Below are 17,335 nucleotides of genomic sequence, written 5' to 3' on the forward strand. Positions count from 1 at the left end.
CCCTGTGAAAATGGAACATTCCAAAGTGTCAGTTAGGGCAGTTGCCCCGTTCCCCTTCCCACTGACAATGGAACCTTCCAAAAGTGGCAGTTGGCCAGATACCCTTCTCAGTGAGAATGGAACCTTCCAAAGGGTCTGTTATGGCAGTTGGGCAGGCCCCTCCCCCTAGGGTTAGGCCACGCCCCTGACGTGTTTGACGGGATCGGACCCCATCCACACTCGGCACTAAGTGGGGTTTATAAGACATGCCAGAAAGCCCCTACACACCTCAATCTAGACAAGGCCTGAGGGGCCAGTTATGGGGCCACTGGCCCATAGCAGAGGCCCCACCCAATAGCAGACGCTACTGGGCTGCCCTGGAGCATGGGACAGGGCATAGGACCCCACACCCTATGGAAAGCAGGGCGAGATCTCCCACGAGACACTGCAGCAGCCTTTCCAAATTGAAATATTTCCGTCTCCAGCTGAAGTTATTCAGTATTCATATTCCACTGGAGAAAGCAAACATTTTCCTCTCCCTAAAACCCCATATTTCAACTAGCTCCAATTCCTATATTTTCACCAAACTTTTTTCTCCCATCGATATGTCAGGCCTTTGCCTCATATAGGGCTTTGCACGTCAAAATTCACCAGTTTTAAGGAGTCAAACTAAAAACCACTCGGTTTTCCCTTTATAATAAAGGTTCCATTTATTAATAAACGATCGGATCTCTGTTTAGATCAGTAGCTCATTGATTGTTACACAGTCCTGACAGGCCAATAACCGTGGCTTATAACCATCTACAACATGTGGTGCTCATGTCAGTAACATCCTTATAACATGCACAGGTCATTCGTTAGCCCTTTGTAATATCAACCACGACCCTAATTTCTCCTCTTAGTTAAGTTTCTCTTTACAGTATCCAGAAACCAACTATTTCTTATAGTATTGGCGAGGCTATAAGGTCCAGTCCTCCAGCCAACCATAGAGTCAAAGACGAGAAGAGTGGCTAGACAAGACCTGAAGATGACTCACCATGGAGTTGCGGTGTGACCTATGGAAGAACCCACCAATGGCATCTTTGTCTGTTCAAAGGGATCTCTTTCCTCTGAAGCCGAGGAAGGACCCTCTCACAGCCATTGAGCACGTTAATATGACACAACTGTAGAATGACCATTTTGGGTCATCAGCGGGGTTCGCACATTGGGTCTTCCAGTGATAAAAGCACGATCCTTTACTTCACAAACTGAACAAGTTAACTCCATCCACCAGCAGCTGTAATAGGCTTCAGAGTAACAGCCGTGTTAGTTTGTATTCGCAAAAAGAAAAGGAGTACTTGTGGCACCTTAGAGACTAACCAATTTATTTGAGCATGAGCTTTCGTGAGCTACAGCTCACTTCATCGGATGCATCGGATGAAGTGAGCTGTAGCTCACGAAAGCTTACGCTTAGTCTCTAGTTAGTCTTATGTTAGTCTCTAAGGTGCCACAAGTACTCCTTTTCTTTTTGTAATAGGCTTGTATCCTATTTTTGGACCAGCCATGAGAGGGGAACAAGAACACGCACAATCTCCATCTATACTGTTCAAGAAGAAATTCTCTAGAAGTCCGCATTCCCCACTAAAGAGGTTCATTAGACCCGAGACCTCGTTAATATAACGAGGCATTTTCGTGGATCTCATCCGACCACATGGCAAGTTAGCCGCAGGCTAAGCCTACAGGGGGTGACTTCCTGTGAGCAAGATACAAAGGGGGTGTGTGATTTCCTGTGAGCAAGACCCACCCTACAGGGGGGCAACTTCTTGTCAGAGAGACCTGGATGCGGGGGTGACTTCCTGAAAGTGATCCCACCTCAGGGGTGCAACTTCCTGTGGGCAAGACCCATGCTAGAGGGGGTGACTTCCTGTCCGTGATGCCCTACCCAATGGGACAACTTCCTGGGAGTGAGGCTTGCTAGATGGATCGACTTCCTATAAGCCAGACCGTGTCCTAGTGGGGCGACTTCCTGTGAGCAAGACCTGCCTAGCGGCACAGCTTCCTATGAGCCAGAGCTGCCCCAGAGGGAGCGACTTCCTGCAGGCCAGTCCCCTGCATCCCTCCCTAGTCCCGTCCCTTCTTGTGGGTCTTCTGGTGCTGGGTGAAGGCAGAGCTCTGGACGAAACACCGGCCGCACTGGCCACACTGGTAGGGCCGTTCACCGGTGTGGATGCGCCGGTGAGCCGCCAGGTTGGAGTTCTGGCTGAATCCCCGGCCGCAGTCGGGGCAGCGGTAAGGCCGCTCGCCGGTGTGGGTGCGCCGGTGCTGGGCGTAGGTGGAGCGCTGGGAGAAGCACCTCCCGCACTGGGCACACTGGTACGGCCGCTCGCCGGTGTGAGTGCGCCGGTGGGCAGCCAGGTGAGCCTGGCGGATGAAGCTACGCCCGCAGTCCCCACACCGGAAAGGCTTTTCTCCGGTATGGGTGGTCTGGTGGGTGATGAGGTTGGAGGTCTGGCTGAAGGTTTTGCCACACACTGGGCAGCGGTAACGCTTTTCGCCGGTGTGGACCCGCCGGTGCTTGACCAGGTAGGAGCCGTCGTTGAAGCCTTTGCCGCACTCCTCGCACCGGAAGGGCCGCTCGCCGGTGTGGATGCGCTGGTGCTGGGCCAGCTTGGTGCTCTGCCCGAAGGCTTTGCCGCACTGCCCGCAGGTGTAGGGCCGATGCCCGGCATGGCCCTGCTGGTGCTCGGCCAGCGCCGCCCGCTCCAAGAAGCCCCGCCCGCAGTCATAGCAGCGGTAGTGGCGCTCGCCGGTGTGGGTGCGCCGGTGGGCCGCCAGGTTGGAGCTCTGGCTGAAGCCGCGCCCGCAGTCTGGGCAGACAAACGGCTTCTCGCCCGTGTGGGTGCGCTGGTGGGTGCTCAGGTTGGAGCTCTGGCTGAAGCTCTTGCCGCAGTCTGGGCAGACGAAAGGTCTCTCGCCGCGGTGGATGCGTCGGTGCTGGGCCAGCGCTGAGCTCCAGGTGAAGCCTTTGCCGCACTCGGGGCATTTGTAAGGCTTTTCGCCCGTGTGCGACACCTGGTGCTGGATGAGGTGGGAGCTCTGCCCGAAGCTTTTATCACACACCGAGCACTTGTAAGGTTTCTCCGGGGCCGGGGCAGGGAGGCTGCCCTGCTGGGCTGGCTTCTCCTGGCTCCTCCCTGGAGGGTCCCCCTGCTGCTGCATGCCCACCCCTTCCCACCCTTCAGAGAACGTCCCCCGCAGATCCGCTTGGGGAACGTCCTCTTCGGCTCCTCCTGAGGGCCTCCCATGCAGATCCACCTGGGGAACCTCCCCTACAGAGCCTCTTGAGGGTATCCCACACAGGTTGATATGGGGAACATCTCCTTCGGATCCTCCAGAGAACATCTCACACAGATCCAGTTGGGGAACGTCTCTTTCAGACCCTCCAGAGACCGTCCGAAGCAGATCCGCTTGGGGAACGGTTTCTTCAGGTCCTCCAGACAGCACCTCACCCAGCTCTACTTGGGGGACATCCGCTATCGATAAGAGCTGGTGCAGTTCAGCCTTCTCCAGATCTTTCTGCACCGGATCCCATCCCAGGCTTTCACCATCACCTGCTGGAACAGAGAGAAGGAACCCAGACGGGCTTTCTGAACTGGGGCAGAGAAGAAAAGGGGGTACCCAAAATCCCTGTCCCTGACCAGTCCTGCCCCAAAATCCAATCTGAGCACTGGGGGGGTCTGCTCTACAGATCTCCACCTATAGAAGACCGCCCCCTGCTGGGGAGACCCCCACCACCACACCCCCAGTTTCTTACCCATTCCCTGCTGGAACTCCGGCTCCTCTTTCAGAGCCCAGCCCAGAGGGCATGCAGCCTCGGGGTAGGGGCTCAGAGCCAGCACCCCCTGCTGGGCTTCCCCGGTGGCACTGGGCTCTTCTCCCTCCACCTTGATGCTCACCGCCTCCCAGCGCTGCAGGGAGGGCTCCATGGCTCCGGGGTCGTCCATAGGCCAACGCCGACCTGAGGACAACCCAAAAGCACCCGTGAGCACAGAGCCAGAGCAAAGAGGGCTCAATCAAACAGGCGCTGCGGGACTGAGTGTTTCTGGGGCAGGAGGCAGAGCCCGGGGGCAAGCCCCCTGCCACTCCAGCCGTGGGCTCCACCTCCAACCCTCGCTCTGCCCCACAGTGCAATCTCCACTATAGTCATTTACACCGAAGGGCGTCCGAGTGCAGCGTTTCTCAAATGCAGCCACCCGCGGCCACCAGGAGCTTTTCTTGCAGCCACAGCCTCCAGGGTGGTGATTGGGGGTCGGGGGGAGGACAGCAGCAGCCCCTCCCCGGGGCCTCCAGTAGGGATTGGGGCCCTCTCTTCTGGAGCCACAAATGCCGGAGGAGCAGACGGCTGGAGTGAGTTCCCCAGCTTCCTGGGGCAGTGGGGTTCAGGCTTCCAGCTTCAGTCTGGGGCTTCAGGCTCACCAGCCCCGGTGCCCACCCCAGCCCCTCACCCATCCAGCCCATCACCCACTGCCCACCCCGGCCCCTCGCCCATCCACCCCATCACCCCCGGTCCCCGCTGCCCACCCTGGCCCCTCACCCATCCACCCCATCACCCCCGGTCCCCGCTGCCCACCCCGGCCCCTCACCCATCCACCCCATCACCCCCGGTCCCCGCTGCCCACCCCGGCCCCTCGCCCATCCACCCCATCACCCCCGGTCCCCGCTGCCCACCCCGGCCCCTCGCCCATCCACCCCATCACCCCCGGTCCCCGCTGCCCACCCCGGCCCCTCGCCCATCCACCCCATCACCCCCGGTCCCCGCTGCCCACCCCGGCCCCTCGCCCATCCACCCCATCACCCCTGGCCTCCCTTCCAAGGCGTGATTTGTCCCCCGGCTTGCCGGGGCTGAGAAAGTCTGCTGTGAAAGGTGATTATTTGTACGTTTTGTTAATATCCCTTTTCACTGCCTCCCAGCTCGCAAGTCCGGTGCTGTGCAAAGTGATATTAAGAAACACAGCTATCAGGATTCACAGCCCCAGACTTACTAGCTAACAAATCTAAAAAAAAACTAAAAAAAAAAACCCCCCAATCCAAAAAGCAAAAGAAACAACAACCAAAAGACGACATGCAAAGCACCCGATTTGCGTTTCTATTCTGTTTAGATCAGGGGTTCTCAAACTGGGGGTCGGGACCCCTCAGGGGGTCGCAAGGTTATTACAGGGGGGGTCGCGAGCTGTCAGCCTCCACCCCAAACCCCACTTCGCCTCCAGCCTTTAAAATGGTGTTAAATATATAAAAAAGTGTTTTTAATGTATAAGGGGGGGTCGCACTCAGAGGCTTGCTGTGTGAAAGGGGTCCGCAGGACAAAAGTTTGAGAACCGCTGGCTTAGATCCAGTAAAGAAGAGAGACAACTGGACGTTATTTTTATTATTGAGTCTGAAAAAAAAACAAAAAACCCACCCCACCCGTACCTAGCTCAATTGTAATGGTCTGGACGTGGCTACGGGCAGATGTATTTGGTTCTCCGAAAGCGAATTCAGTGTTTTAGGACAAATTGTCCTCGCCGGCCACCAAAACCAGAGGTGTGGGAACCCCTATCCTAGTGCATCCCCACCAGTTCACGCCCAGGAAAATCCCACGTTGCAGCCAGTGGGCTCAGATGCACGGTCCCCCCCCCGCTCCCCGTGCACCCCCAGAGCTGGGGGGACGGGACCCTGCACCACCCGCTTCCCCGTGCGCCCCCGGAGCGGGCTGGGCGGCGGGGGAGGGGGGACCCTGCTGGGCTCAGTTCCCTCCCTGGTTCCCAGGAGGCCCCGACTCACCGGAGCGGGGAGGGGGGAACGATTTTCCCCACCCCAGGGGAGCCCGATCCGGCCCCGGGGGCCCAGGGAGCCCGCCGCCGAGCCCAGGGGCTGGGGTGGGGGGCGGGCTCGAGGAGCTGGGAACAGGAAGGTCCCTTTGCTCGCCTGTCCCCTCTTCCTTCCTGGCTGAGAAGCCCAGGAGGTGGAGCCGTCTCGTTGGAACGCGTTCGCTGCAGCAGGGGGCGAGCTGTGGGCTGCGGCTCGCCACGTGGTGGCAGCAGTGGGATACGCCGGGCGATAAGAGGCCCTGGGGCCCCTTCCCTGCCCACGCTGAGCCAGCCAGTCCCCAGCCCGGGGGCAGGATCGGACCCCCCGCCCCCTGGAGGGAAAGGCCCTTTGTCCCATTCCCCACCCCTCTGAGCCAGCCCATCCTCTGCCCCCAGATATGCCTCTGAGCAGGGTCATGAGCAAAGTGATGTGGCAGAAATAGTCCCCAAGGTCTCGGCGCAGTGGAGATGGAATTTTTTTTTTTTTTACCAGGTGTATTACTGTCCTAGCTAGAGACCCCAGCTGAGATTGGGCCCCCGCCGTGTCAGGTGCTGCACAGAACTCAGCTGAGAGCAGGGTCCTCCTGGTTGTGCCCGGTGCTGACGGCTAGCGGGGGCCCCATTGTGCCAGATGCTGCACAGACCCCACCCGTGATCTGGGCCATAGGCGCCAACTTCTGCTCCCGCTGGTGGGTGCTCGACCCCCTTGTGCCCCCGCACCCGCCTTTGCCCCGCCCCCTCCCACCCCTTCCCCAAAGCCCCTGCCCCTATTCCGAGTCCTTCCCCAAATCCCCACCCAGCCCGGCCTCTTCCCCGCCTCCTCCCCTAAGCGCGCCACATTCCCGCCCCTCCCGCTTCCTCGCGGCACGCCCCCAAACAGCGGGGAGCTTGGCTGTGGATTTTTCCCCATGGGCGCTCCAGCCCCAGAGCACCCACAGAGTGCTCTGCTCACGGCCCCTTTGTGCCAGGCGCTGCACAAACACACAGAGAGGGAGAGACCGGCCCCGTTTTTCAACTGGGTAAACTGAGGCCCAAAGGAAAGCAATGACTTACCAGAAGTCTCACAGGGTGTCTCTGGGAGAGCTGGGGCTAGAACCCAGGAGTTAGTCCCAGCCCCCACTTCTCGAACCCACTCGACCCCGCTCCTTTCCCACAGCGAGGGATAGAACCCAGGAGTCCTGGCTCCCAGCCCCCACTTCTCGAACCCGCTAGACCCCGCTCCTTTCCCACAGCAAGGGATAGAACCCAGGAGTCCTGGCTCCCAGCCCAAACTTCTCGAACCCGCTAGACCCCGCTCCTTTCCCACAGCGAGGGATAGAACCCAGGAGTCCTGGCTCCCAGCCCAAACTTCTCGAACCCGCTAGACCCCGCTCCTTTCCCACAGCGAGGGATAGAACCCAGGAGTCCTGGCTCCCAGCCCAAACTTCTCGAACCCGCTAGACCCCGCTCCTTTCCCACAGCGAGGGATAGAACCCAGGAGTCCTGGCTCCCAGCCCAAACTTCTCGAACCCGCTAGACCCCACTCCTCTCCCAGAGCTGGGAGAGAACCCAGGAGTCCCAGCTCCCAACTGCATGCTTCCACGTCCCCCCTTGGGGCGGCGGCATCCCCGATCATGGAATCACTCAGGCTATGTCTACACCACAGACCTTACAGCGGCACAGCGGCACCCATGCAGCTGCATCGCTGTAGGATCGCTCCCGTAGCCGCTCTATGCCGACGGGAGAGAGCTCTCCTGCCAACATGGCGCTGTGCAGGCCACTACCGATGCCGGCGAAACGTACATCTCTCACGGGGTGTTTTTTCCACGCTCCTGAGCGGCATAAGTGGTCACGTAGTCATGGCCCAATTGGCTTTCGAAGAAGTTCCACGGTCCCCACCGAAGCTGGACGGTGCCTCTGCAGACAACACCTCTGAGGCTGTTACTAGAGAGGAGGCTGGTAGCCACCCCACCATTGAACTGGCCTCCCCCTTTCTGGGATGAAAGAGTCTGGCGGCCTGTATTTGTAAAGCTCCCATGCTTCTATTCTTCCCATCGGGGGCCTGGGCGGTGGAAGAGCCCTGGAGTCAAGGAGGTGCCTTTTGATGGTCCCAAGGCATTTCCTTTCAGATTCGGCCAGTTCAGCGTGGAACTGGCAACTCAAGACAGACAACAGGCGACTAGGGAAAGAGATTTATTGTGTAGACAGAGATGCCAACAGGCAGCTCGACGGTTTTTGGTACTGGGTTGCTTCTCAGTTGGAACTGGAAAGGGTAACCAGAGACCAGCGTAGGGAGCCCACTGGAGTGGTGGCAAAGGGGTGGAGAAACATAGAATCCAGCCTGGCCTGATTTCAGAAGTTCCTTGGTCAGGATAATTCATAACTCTACAGTAAATTCCTCTCCCTTTGGTCCCATCTCCACAGAATCTGACTCCAGTGATCTAGATCTCCAGCTGGCGTCAACGGGCATAGATCTGTTTACTTCATTCCCACCAGCAGGGGATCTGGCCCCATTGACTCCGATGAAACCATGTCTAATTGACACCAGATGGGGATCTGGCCCCATTGACTCCGATGAAGCCATGTTTAACTGACACCAGCTGGAGATCTGGTCCATTGAAGCTACGGCCGAGTGACACCAGCTGAGGATCTGGCCCCGTTGACCCTGATGGAGATACATCCAATTGACTCCAGCTGGGGATCTGACCCATTTATGTCTCTCTCACACAGACACACAGAGGGGAAAAATCCTCCCTCCAATGCCTCAACATCCCTCAGAACCTTTCCCCTTCTCCTCCAGCTCCCACGCCGCATTATAATGATACTTCACCTTTAGCTAGCACTTTCCATTGGTAGAGCTTAACGCAGTCTACAAAAGTAGTCCCATTTTTACCAACGGAGATACTGAGGCCCGGAGAGGGGCAGGAACAGAACTGAGGCATCCTGAGGCCCAGCGCTCTATCCACTTGGCCACCCTGCCTCTTAGCTGGTGTGCATTGGCCACAGAGCCGCTGGTGGTGATGGAGCCAGGCCCAGCCCCACTGGAAGGGAATTTGGATTGCCCATCTCCACCATCCCCATCAACCATCAAAAGCCCCAAGAAATTCCCCCAGATCCCCAAAGGAGGTTTTGATGAACTAGGTCCTTTCCCGTCTGGGGATTTCCCCATCCCAATCCTTGGTGGAATTAGTGAAATTGATTATCTGTGTCCTAATGCCCAGGTATGCCTCAGGACCCCAATGTGCCAGGCGCTGTACAAACACAGAACCAAAAAAAGTCTCTTCCCAAAAAGGATCTGAGCCAATGATAAGATGTCCACAGTCCATCTCCTGGGGGTACTTCCACCAGGTGTTGTGGGTATCAAAGGTAGCCATTTGCCTCCAATTCAGCTGTAACCCACGGGTCCATACGTAGCCCATACTCACGCCACATATGAGGCTGTTACAACACCTCTTACAGACGCCGGGTCTTCAGTTTCGGCTGGAGAAGTTCATTCTCCAAGTCGATGGGACTGCCCGAGATGGCGGACAACTTTGTTTGGCTCTGTCACAAGTCGAGGAACGTTGCTTTCAATCCCAAACTGACCGGTTTGCAAACAATGTCTGGCAAAAGATTGGGGCACATCCGATTTGGGGCGTCTGTCCTCGTTTTTTATTGCAAAACGTCAATGTCGTTTTCATTCAAAAGAATGTTTTGTGAATTGGGGGGCAGGAAGTTCCGATTTGGGGCGTCTGTCCTCGTTTTTTATTGTAAAACATCAATGTCGTTTTCATTCAAAAGAATGTTTTGTAAATTGGGGGGCAGGAAGTTCTGATTTGGGGGAGTTTTTCCTCAATTCCGCCCCCCCCCGCCAAATTTCAACACTATTTTCATTCTCAAACCAACAATTCCTCTCTCTTTCTCTTTTAACGGTATTGCAAAACTAGTTTTGTTGTTAGAAAAAATGCAATTTGCGTGTTTTTCTATTTCTGGATTTTTTGCCACCGATTGCAACAAATGAAAGACGTCCCGGAATCTTTCCCCCTCCCCAGATTTTCATTTAATTCAAAAATTCAACATTGTTCTCCTTCCAAAACCATTTCATTTTCTTTAAAATTTTTCCCAAACCTTTTCACTTTGTTTGATTGTTTTTAATAATTTGGGGTTTTCCTTGTTGTCTCATTCCAGAATTTCAAAGTTCTTCTAATTCCAACAAGGCATAATGTTTTGTGTCTTTAAAATATTTTACTAAACTTTTGGCAGGAAAAAAATTTGATTTGAGGGGAATGTTCCTTTTTTCTTTTTACTCCAAAACTTCATCATTTTCCTTTCTGAAGCAAAAACTTTTTGGATTATTTATGAGCAATTTTTTTAAATGTTGGGGTATTTTTGTATTTTTCCTCATCTTTTCCCTAGGCAGACACATGCAAGCGGCTCTCCTTGGCAAGCACTGCCCCCTCCCGCTCCCATTGGCTAGTTCCTGGCCAATGGGAGTGCAGAGCTGGTGCACGGAGCTCCGTGGCCCCCCCACCTAGGAGGCGGACCTGCTGCTGGCCACTTCTGGGGTGCAGCGCAGTGTCAGAACAGGTAGGGACTAGCCTGCCTTAGCCGGGCAGCATCGCCAACGGGACTTTTAATCGACTTTTAATGGTCGGCAGTGCTGACCAGAGCTGCTGCAACCCAGTGCCTTACGTTCCGCAACTCAGTACTGGGTCATGACCCGCAATTTAAAAACCACTGATCTAATGAACTCTATCTAAGATGCTACACTGGAATTGAAATCTGTATCTAGAGTTTTGTGAAAAGTTTTGACTGAAACATTTTGGTGAAAACTGAAGATTTGCATCCGTTTCACCAGCTTCTTTCGGGGGGAGGGGGAAACCCTAAAAAAAATTTCCCAAAACCCCAAAATGTTTAGATTTTTTAATTCAAAATGTCTTTTCAATTCTAAATTTTCTTGCCTTTTTTTTTTTAAAGAGTAAAAAACACATTAAATAATGCCCCAAATTTTTCATTTTGGGTCAAACAAAACATGTTGTTTGATCCAAAAAGATTTTCTTTTCCGGCATTTTGATTCACTGGAAATTTGGGGAAAAAATTAATTTTGTGGTCACTGGAAAAGGATTTTTTAAAATTGTTCGGAATTGGCATGGAAACGAAAAAAAATCCATCCTTCCCCCAAATGTAGACTAGTGTCTAGACTGTGTCTAGACTCTAGAATAACACATTTAGCTTGATTTTAAACAAGCTGAGAAACAACATAGACTTTAACGCGATCGGTTTAATACATGCTAACATACAATTGATTTATCTTAACTGGGGTTCATCGATTCACAAAGGCCATGAAGGGACCGCTGGGATCATTTAACCTCGCCTCCTCTGTAACACAGGCCAGAGAACATCCCCCAAATAACTCCTAGGGCAGAGCTTTTAGAAAAACACCCAACTATGATTTAAACATGGCCAGCGATGGAGAATCCACCACGACCCCCGATAAGTAATTCCTCTCCCCCTTCAACATTTACACCTTATTTCCAGTCTGAATTTGTCAAGCTTCAACTTCCAGCCATCGGATCCAGTTAGATCTTTGCCAGACAAGCCCTTTATCAAGTCTGTGTTCCCCATGTCAGTGCTTCAGCATTCGAGAAGGTGCTAATTAGCTGGGACTTAAGATCCCATCCTTAAATCAGAATCAAGCGGTCTCTGTAACGTTTTCCAGGGTCCGGGACAGGGCCTGGGTGGGAGGGGAAGAGCAACACTAGGAGGTGGAGCCTGGGAGGGAAGGGATAGCATAGGGCTGGGGCTAGGGAGGTATGGGGCGGAGAAGTGGGCGTGGTTAGGGGGAAATGGGAGGAGGGGCCTGTCAGGAGGCAGGACTAAGAGGGAGGGGGAGAACGGTGGGTGTGTCAGTGGGCGGGGACTGGTAAAGAGGGGCTATTGGGGCAGAGTCTGGGAGAGAAGGGACAGAGCAGGGGGCCTGTTGGGACCAGAGTCTAGGAGGAGGATGTCAGGTGTGGGACCTGGGAGGGAGGTGGCATCAGGGGGTGGGGCCTGAGAGGGAGGGGGCATCACAGGGGGTGGGGCCTGAGAGGGAGGGGGCATCACAGGGGGTGGGGCCTAGGCAGGGGGTGCATTTCAGAGCATTTTAGGGGGCAAAGCCTGGGTAGGAGTGGCATGTCAAGGGCAGGGCCTGGCGAGGGTGTTTTAGGGCCTAGGCAGGGGGTGCATTTCAGAGCATTTTAGGGGGCAAAGCCTGGGTAGCAGTGGCATGTTTTAGGGCAGGGCCAAGGTGGGTGGGGCATCTGAGGGGGTGGGGCCTGAGAAGGAGGGGGCGTGGCCAGCAGCAGCTCTGAAGCTGTTCTAACTTATGCCAGGGTGTGCAGCGCAGGTACCCCCAAGCCAGGGTGGGCGAGCGGGGAGCAGCGGGCTCACGGGGGGAGCTGAACCCAGCCCCGGTCGCCGGGGCCCTCCTCCTGGCCCTGGGGGGACCCGGCGGGGGCGGCGTGCAGCCGGCGGTGGGACACCAGGTGGGCGTTCTGGATGAAGCCCCGCGGGCACTGCCCGCATTGGAACGGCTTCTCCCCGGAGTGCACCAGCCGGTGCTGCGCCAGGTGGGAGCTGCGGGCGAAGGCGCGGCCGCACTCGGGGCAGACGTGGGGCTTCTCCCCGGAGTGGACCTGCTGGTGCTGGTTGAGGGTGGAGCTCCAGCTGAAGGCCTTGCCGCACTCCCTGCACCGGTACGGCTTGGCGCCCGTGTGGACCCGCTGGTGCTGCTTGAGGGCCGTGGTCCAGCTGAAGGCCTTGCCGCAGTCCCCGCAGGGGTAGGGCCGCTCGCCGGTGTGGACGCGCTGGTGCCTGAAGAGGGTGGAGGTGTGGTTGAAGCCCCGGCCGCACTCCTTGCACCGGTAGGGCCGCTCCCCGGTGTGGACGCGCTGGTGGTTGGCCAGGTGGGAGCTCTCGGCGAAGCTCTTCCCGCACGCCTCGCACACGTAGGGCCGCTCGCCGGTGTGGGTGCGCTGGTGTTTCTTCAGGGTGGAGCTGAGGCTGAAGGCCTTGCCGCATTGGTGACAGCGGAAGGGCCGTTCGCCGGTGTGGACGCGCCGGTGCTGGGCCAGGGTGGAGCTCTCGGTGAAGCGCTTCCCGCACTGGGGGCAGGGGTAGGGGCGCTCGCCCGTGTGGGTGCGGAGGTGCTGGGTCAGGGCCGAGCTCTGGGTGAAGCTTTTCCCGCACTGGGGGCAGGGGTAGGGCCTCTCGCCCGTGTGGGTGCGGAGGTGCTTCACCAGGTCCGAGTTCTGCAGGAAGCCCTTCCCGCACTCGCCGCAGATGGTGGGCCGCTCCCCGCGCCGGGGGCCCCTGGGCGGGCCCAGGCGGCCCCCCGCTCCCGCCCCTGGACGGGCCCTTCTGGGTTGCTGGGTGGAGGACAGCCTGCATGGATCTCCTCTCAAGGGACGCTGGGATATGTCCTCTTTGGATCGCCCTGAAAACTGCCGGCACAGATCAGCTCCTAGAGGATTCTGGGATACGTCCTCTTGCGAGCTCCACGGGAATGTCCCGCGCAGATCCACTCTCTGCTGGGGATTCTCACTCGCCGTCCTGGCACCGGCTGGGGGGAGAGAGAGAGACTCCAGCCAGGGCTCGTTCCCTGGGCCGCGGACAGAGCGGGCAGCAAAGGGGTTGGTGACTAAATAGAAAACCCAATGGGCGGGAACCGAGCCCCCGAACCTCCCCACAAGGGGAACAGAGGGACTGGTTCTGCCCCAATGACCCAGCTGAGCCCTCAAAGGCTGCGGGAGGGACGGGATCCTGCCACGGGGCTCGGGCACCCGCTGGTGGGGACACTAAGCGAGACCGGGCAAACCTTCCCCTTCACTCCCGGACGGTCGCCGAGCTGGTGTCATTCACTCCTCACCTGGGATCTCCCTCCTCTCAGAGCCCTGGAGATCCGGGACGCACGGCTCTTCCCCTCGCTCCATCCGGGAGATCACGGCCGGTTTGGGGACCGGGAATCCTGCCAGCGGCGGGATAAGATCAAGTGAGACTCTAGACCAGACCGGAGCGACTAGGAAAGCAGAGAGCGGAATTCAGCTCCCGGAGGGGGCTGAGTTGGCTCGGCTGGGGGATGTGTTAATGGAGAGAGATCGGCCTAGGGTATTAGAAAGAGAGAGAGAGAGAAAGAGAGAGAGAAAGAGAGGTATGGGATAGATGGATAGATAGATAGATATGGGGGTAGAGAGATAGACAGATAGATCATTCCATTGGTGAAATACTTAGTATAGAGTAAAACGATAGAGTGATGGGGGTTGTCTGGAAGCCAGAACTCCTGGGTTCTCACTCCAGCTCTGAGGAGTGAAGTGGGATCCAGGAGGGGAGTGGGGTCTAGTGATCAGAGCAAGGGGGGCTGGGAACCAGGACTCCCGAGTTCTATCCCCAGCTCTGGGTGGGAGTGGGGTCTAGTGGTTAGAGCCGGGGACTGTCTTGCCCAGCTCCTGTCCCCGCGGAGAAGCCGACCCTCACCCAGGAAGCTGAGGTTGGTGTAGTTCTCCAGCATGACATCCCTGTAGAGCCGCCTCTGCCCTTCGTCCAGGAGACGCCACTCCTCCTCGGTGAAGTACACGGCCACCTCTTCGAACGTTACTGGCGCCTGGAACCGCAAGGGACCCGACTGGGCGCCGTGGCCACACCCCTGCTCTCTGAGGGGTGGAGCTGGCCAGTGCCCAGCTGCCTTCTGGGAATATCTGGGCAGACACCCTCATGCTGCACCGGTGCATTGTGGGAATATCCCAGCAGCGGCCCCTGGGCTGCCCAGGCCCACGTGCCCCAGTGCATTGTGGGAATATCCCAGCAGCCTCACTTCCTAGCAACAGTCACAGCAACAGACCCATACATCCATCGAGCCTGGTATCTCGCCCCAGTTCAGACCCAGGGGCCCAGCTCGTCCGGTATCCCGCCTGCTCACTCCTGCCCCACCCCAGACGTACACTGGGGTCACTGAGACCAGAATCTAGGCCAGTCTCCTCTTCCCAGGAACCCGGCCAGCCCCACGACCCACCTGGACGCCAGGCTCCCAGGGCGGGTCAGCCGGGCCCCGCTGCGGCTCACGCCTCTCCGAGCTAGGCAGAGACACCTGGGGGCGTGTGAGATCTGAGGGAGAAGAGCGAGTCGTTTAGGAGACCCCAGGGGAACCAACCCTCCCTTTCAGTCCTGGGGTCCCCCCAGAGCCCCTCCACCTCAAGGAGAGTGACCCCTGCTGGGGAGACACCCCCCCCAAACACTGAGCCCTACCTTGTAACATGTGGGGCTCCTGGTCCTGGGCTTCTGGCCATTGGCTTGGCCCTGCCTCCTCTTGGGGTGCAGGATTGGGGTGCAGCCTCCTTGCCTCCCACAGTCCTCGGGGGGAGTCCATCTTCACTGCTGTCCGTCCCACTAACTGTCACCTGCAACCCACCCAAAATATGGGGATGGGTGTGTGTGGGGGGAACCCTGCGGTCTTCAGCTGCACAGATGCCCCCTCTCACTGTGCACCCCCAGAGCTGGTGGAACTGGGGGGACCCTACACAGATCCCCTCCTCCCATGCACCCCCAGGGCTATCTGGGTTGGGGGGACCCAGCACACACCCCTCCCTCCATGCAACCCCAGAGCTACCTGGGTTGGGGGGATCCCATACACACCCCTCCCTCCATGCAACCCCAGAGCTATCTGGGTTGGGGGGATCCCATACACACCCCTCACCCCATGCACCCCCAGAACTAGCTGGGTTGGGGGGACCTTGCACAGACCACCCTCCTCTCATGCACCACCAGAGCTGGCTGGGTTGGGAGGACTCTGCACACACCTCTCCCCCGTGCACTCTGAGAGCTGACTGGGTTGGGGGGACCCTGCACACACCCCTCACCCCCCATGCACCCCCAGAGCTGGCTGGGTTGGGAGGACCCTGCACACACCTCTCACCCCCCATGCACCCCCAGAGCTGGCTGGGTTGGGAGGACCCTGCACACACCTCTCACCCCCCATGCACCCCCAGAGCCGGCTGGGTTGGGAGGACCCTGCACACACCTCTCACCCCCCATGCACCCCCAGAGCCGGCTGGGTTGGGAGGACCCTATACACCCCCCCCTGCTCTCATGCACCCTCAGAGCTGGCTGGGTCGGGGGGACCCTGCACATCCCCCTCCCCCCCACGCACCCCCAGAGCTGATGGCACGGGGGTGACCCTGCTGGGCTCAGCTCCCTCCCCAGATGTCCCGGACTCAGCAGCGCCAGGGATTGGGGGTTCGATCCTCCTTGGTGGGGCCCCGATCCAGAGGGGCAAAGCTCAGGGGGTGCTGGGGAACGCGGGGTCCTCTCCGACCTCCCCCTCATCCCATCCCACCTCCCTCTGCTTCATCTGCACCATGCAGTTGACGAGCAAATCAATGCACGCATCCCCCAGCGGTGCAGGGCGTAGAGGTACCCTGTCTGCACCCACATACCTGCTTGCCCGGGGCTAGGGGAGACTGGGGATCGGCCCCTTCCCCCCCACATCCGCTGGATACCCCCCTCCCCCCAGCTGCCTGGACTGTGGGGGAGAGGAAGGAAGCGGAAGGTCCCTTTGTTATTTCGTTCCCCCCAGAGAAGACCCGCCTGGTCCTGTCTAGGCTTCTAGTGATCGGTCGTATTAACCCTTCACTCGGCTGTGGAGAGAAGGAGCGCTCTCCCCGGGCAGCCAGGGCCGGCCCCCACGCCCCAGTGCGGCGCTAGGGGGCGCTGTGCTGCTGGGAGCGGGGGGCTCAGCAGGGGGCGCTCTCCCCGGGCAGCCAGGGCCGGCCCCCACGCCCCAGTGCGGCGCTAGGGGGCGCTGTGCTGCAGCGAGCGGGGCCGGGGATCAGCAGGGGGCGCTCTCCCCGGGCAGCCAGGGCCGGCCCCCACGCCCCAGTGCGGCGCTAGGGGGCGCTGTGCTGCAGGGAGCGGGGGCTCAGCAGGGGGCGCTCTCCCCGGGCAGCCAGGGCCGGCCCCCACGCCCCAGTGCGGCGCTAGGGGGCGCTGTGCTGCAGGGAGCGGGGGCTCAGCAGGGGGCGCTCTCCCCGGGCAGCCAGGGCCGGCCCCCACGCCCCAGTGCGGCGCTAGGGGGCGCTGTGCTGCAGGGAGCGGGGGATCAGCAGGGGGCGCTCTCCCCGGGCAGCCAGGGCCGGCCCCCACGCCCCAGTACGGCGCTAGGGGGCGCTGTGCTGCAGGGAGCGGGGGCTCAGCAGGGGGCGCTCTCCCCGGGCAGCCAGGGCCGGCCCCCACGCCCCAGTGCGGCGCTAGGGGGCGCTGTGCTGCAGGGAGCGGGGGCTCAGCAGGGGGCGCTCTCCCCGGGCAGCCAGGGCCGGCCCCCACGCCCCAGTGCGGCGCTAGGGGGCGCTGTGCTGCAGGGGGCGGGGGCTCAGCAGGGGGCGCTCTCCCCGGGCAGCCAGGGCCGGCCCCCACGCCCCAGTGCGGCGCTAGGGGGCGCTGTGCTGCAGGGGGCGGGGGCTCAGCAGGGGGCGCTCTCCCCGGGCAGCCAGGGCCGGCCCCCACGCCCCAGTGCGGCGCTAGGGGGCGCTGTGCTGCAGGGG

General features: G+C 58.9%; 1 protein-coding gene across 1 annotated transcript in view; it reads right to left on the bottom strand.

Moving 5' to 3' along the window:
- LOC144930598 (uncharacterized) overlaps positions 1-16,320 on the bottom strand; it is a 32,657-nt gene extending 16,337 nt beyond the window's left edge. Inside the window, exons 1-10 of the mRNA XM_078853038.1 lie at positions 16,232-16,320; positions 15,045-15,196; positions 14,812-14,903; positions 14,277-14,403; positions 13,672-13,821; positions 12,194-13,365; positions 5,779-6,208; positions 3,773-3,976; positions 2,083-3,572; positions 1,051-1,142 (exon numbers count right to left, since the gene is read on the bottom strand). Coding sequence (XP_078709164.1) covers positions 1,051-1,142; positions 2,083-3,572; positions 3,773-3,976; positions 5,779-6,208; positions 12,194-13,365; positions 13,672-13,821; positions 14,277-14,403; positions 14,812-14,903; positions 15,045-15,165 — 3,878 coding nt within the window. The 5' untranslated portion in view covers positions 15,166-15,196; positions 16,232-16,320. The remainder of the gene's footprint in view (positions 1-1,050; positions 1,143-2,082; positions 3,573-3,772; positions 3,977-5,778; positions 6,209-12,193; positions 13,366-13,671; positions 13,822-14,276; positions 14,404-14,811; positions 14,904-15,044; positions 15,197-16,231) is intronic.
- Positions 16,321-17,335: the final 1,015 nt, after the last annotated feature.

Source organism: Lepidochelys kempii, chromosome 6 (genome assembly GCF_965140285.1).
Source record: "Lepidochelys kempii isolate rLepKem1 chromosome 6, rLepKem1.hap1, whole genome shotgun sequence".
Taxonomy (NCBI): Eukaryota; Metazoa; Chordata; order Testudines; family Cheloniidae; genus Lepidochelys; species Lepidochelys kempii.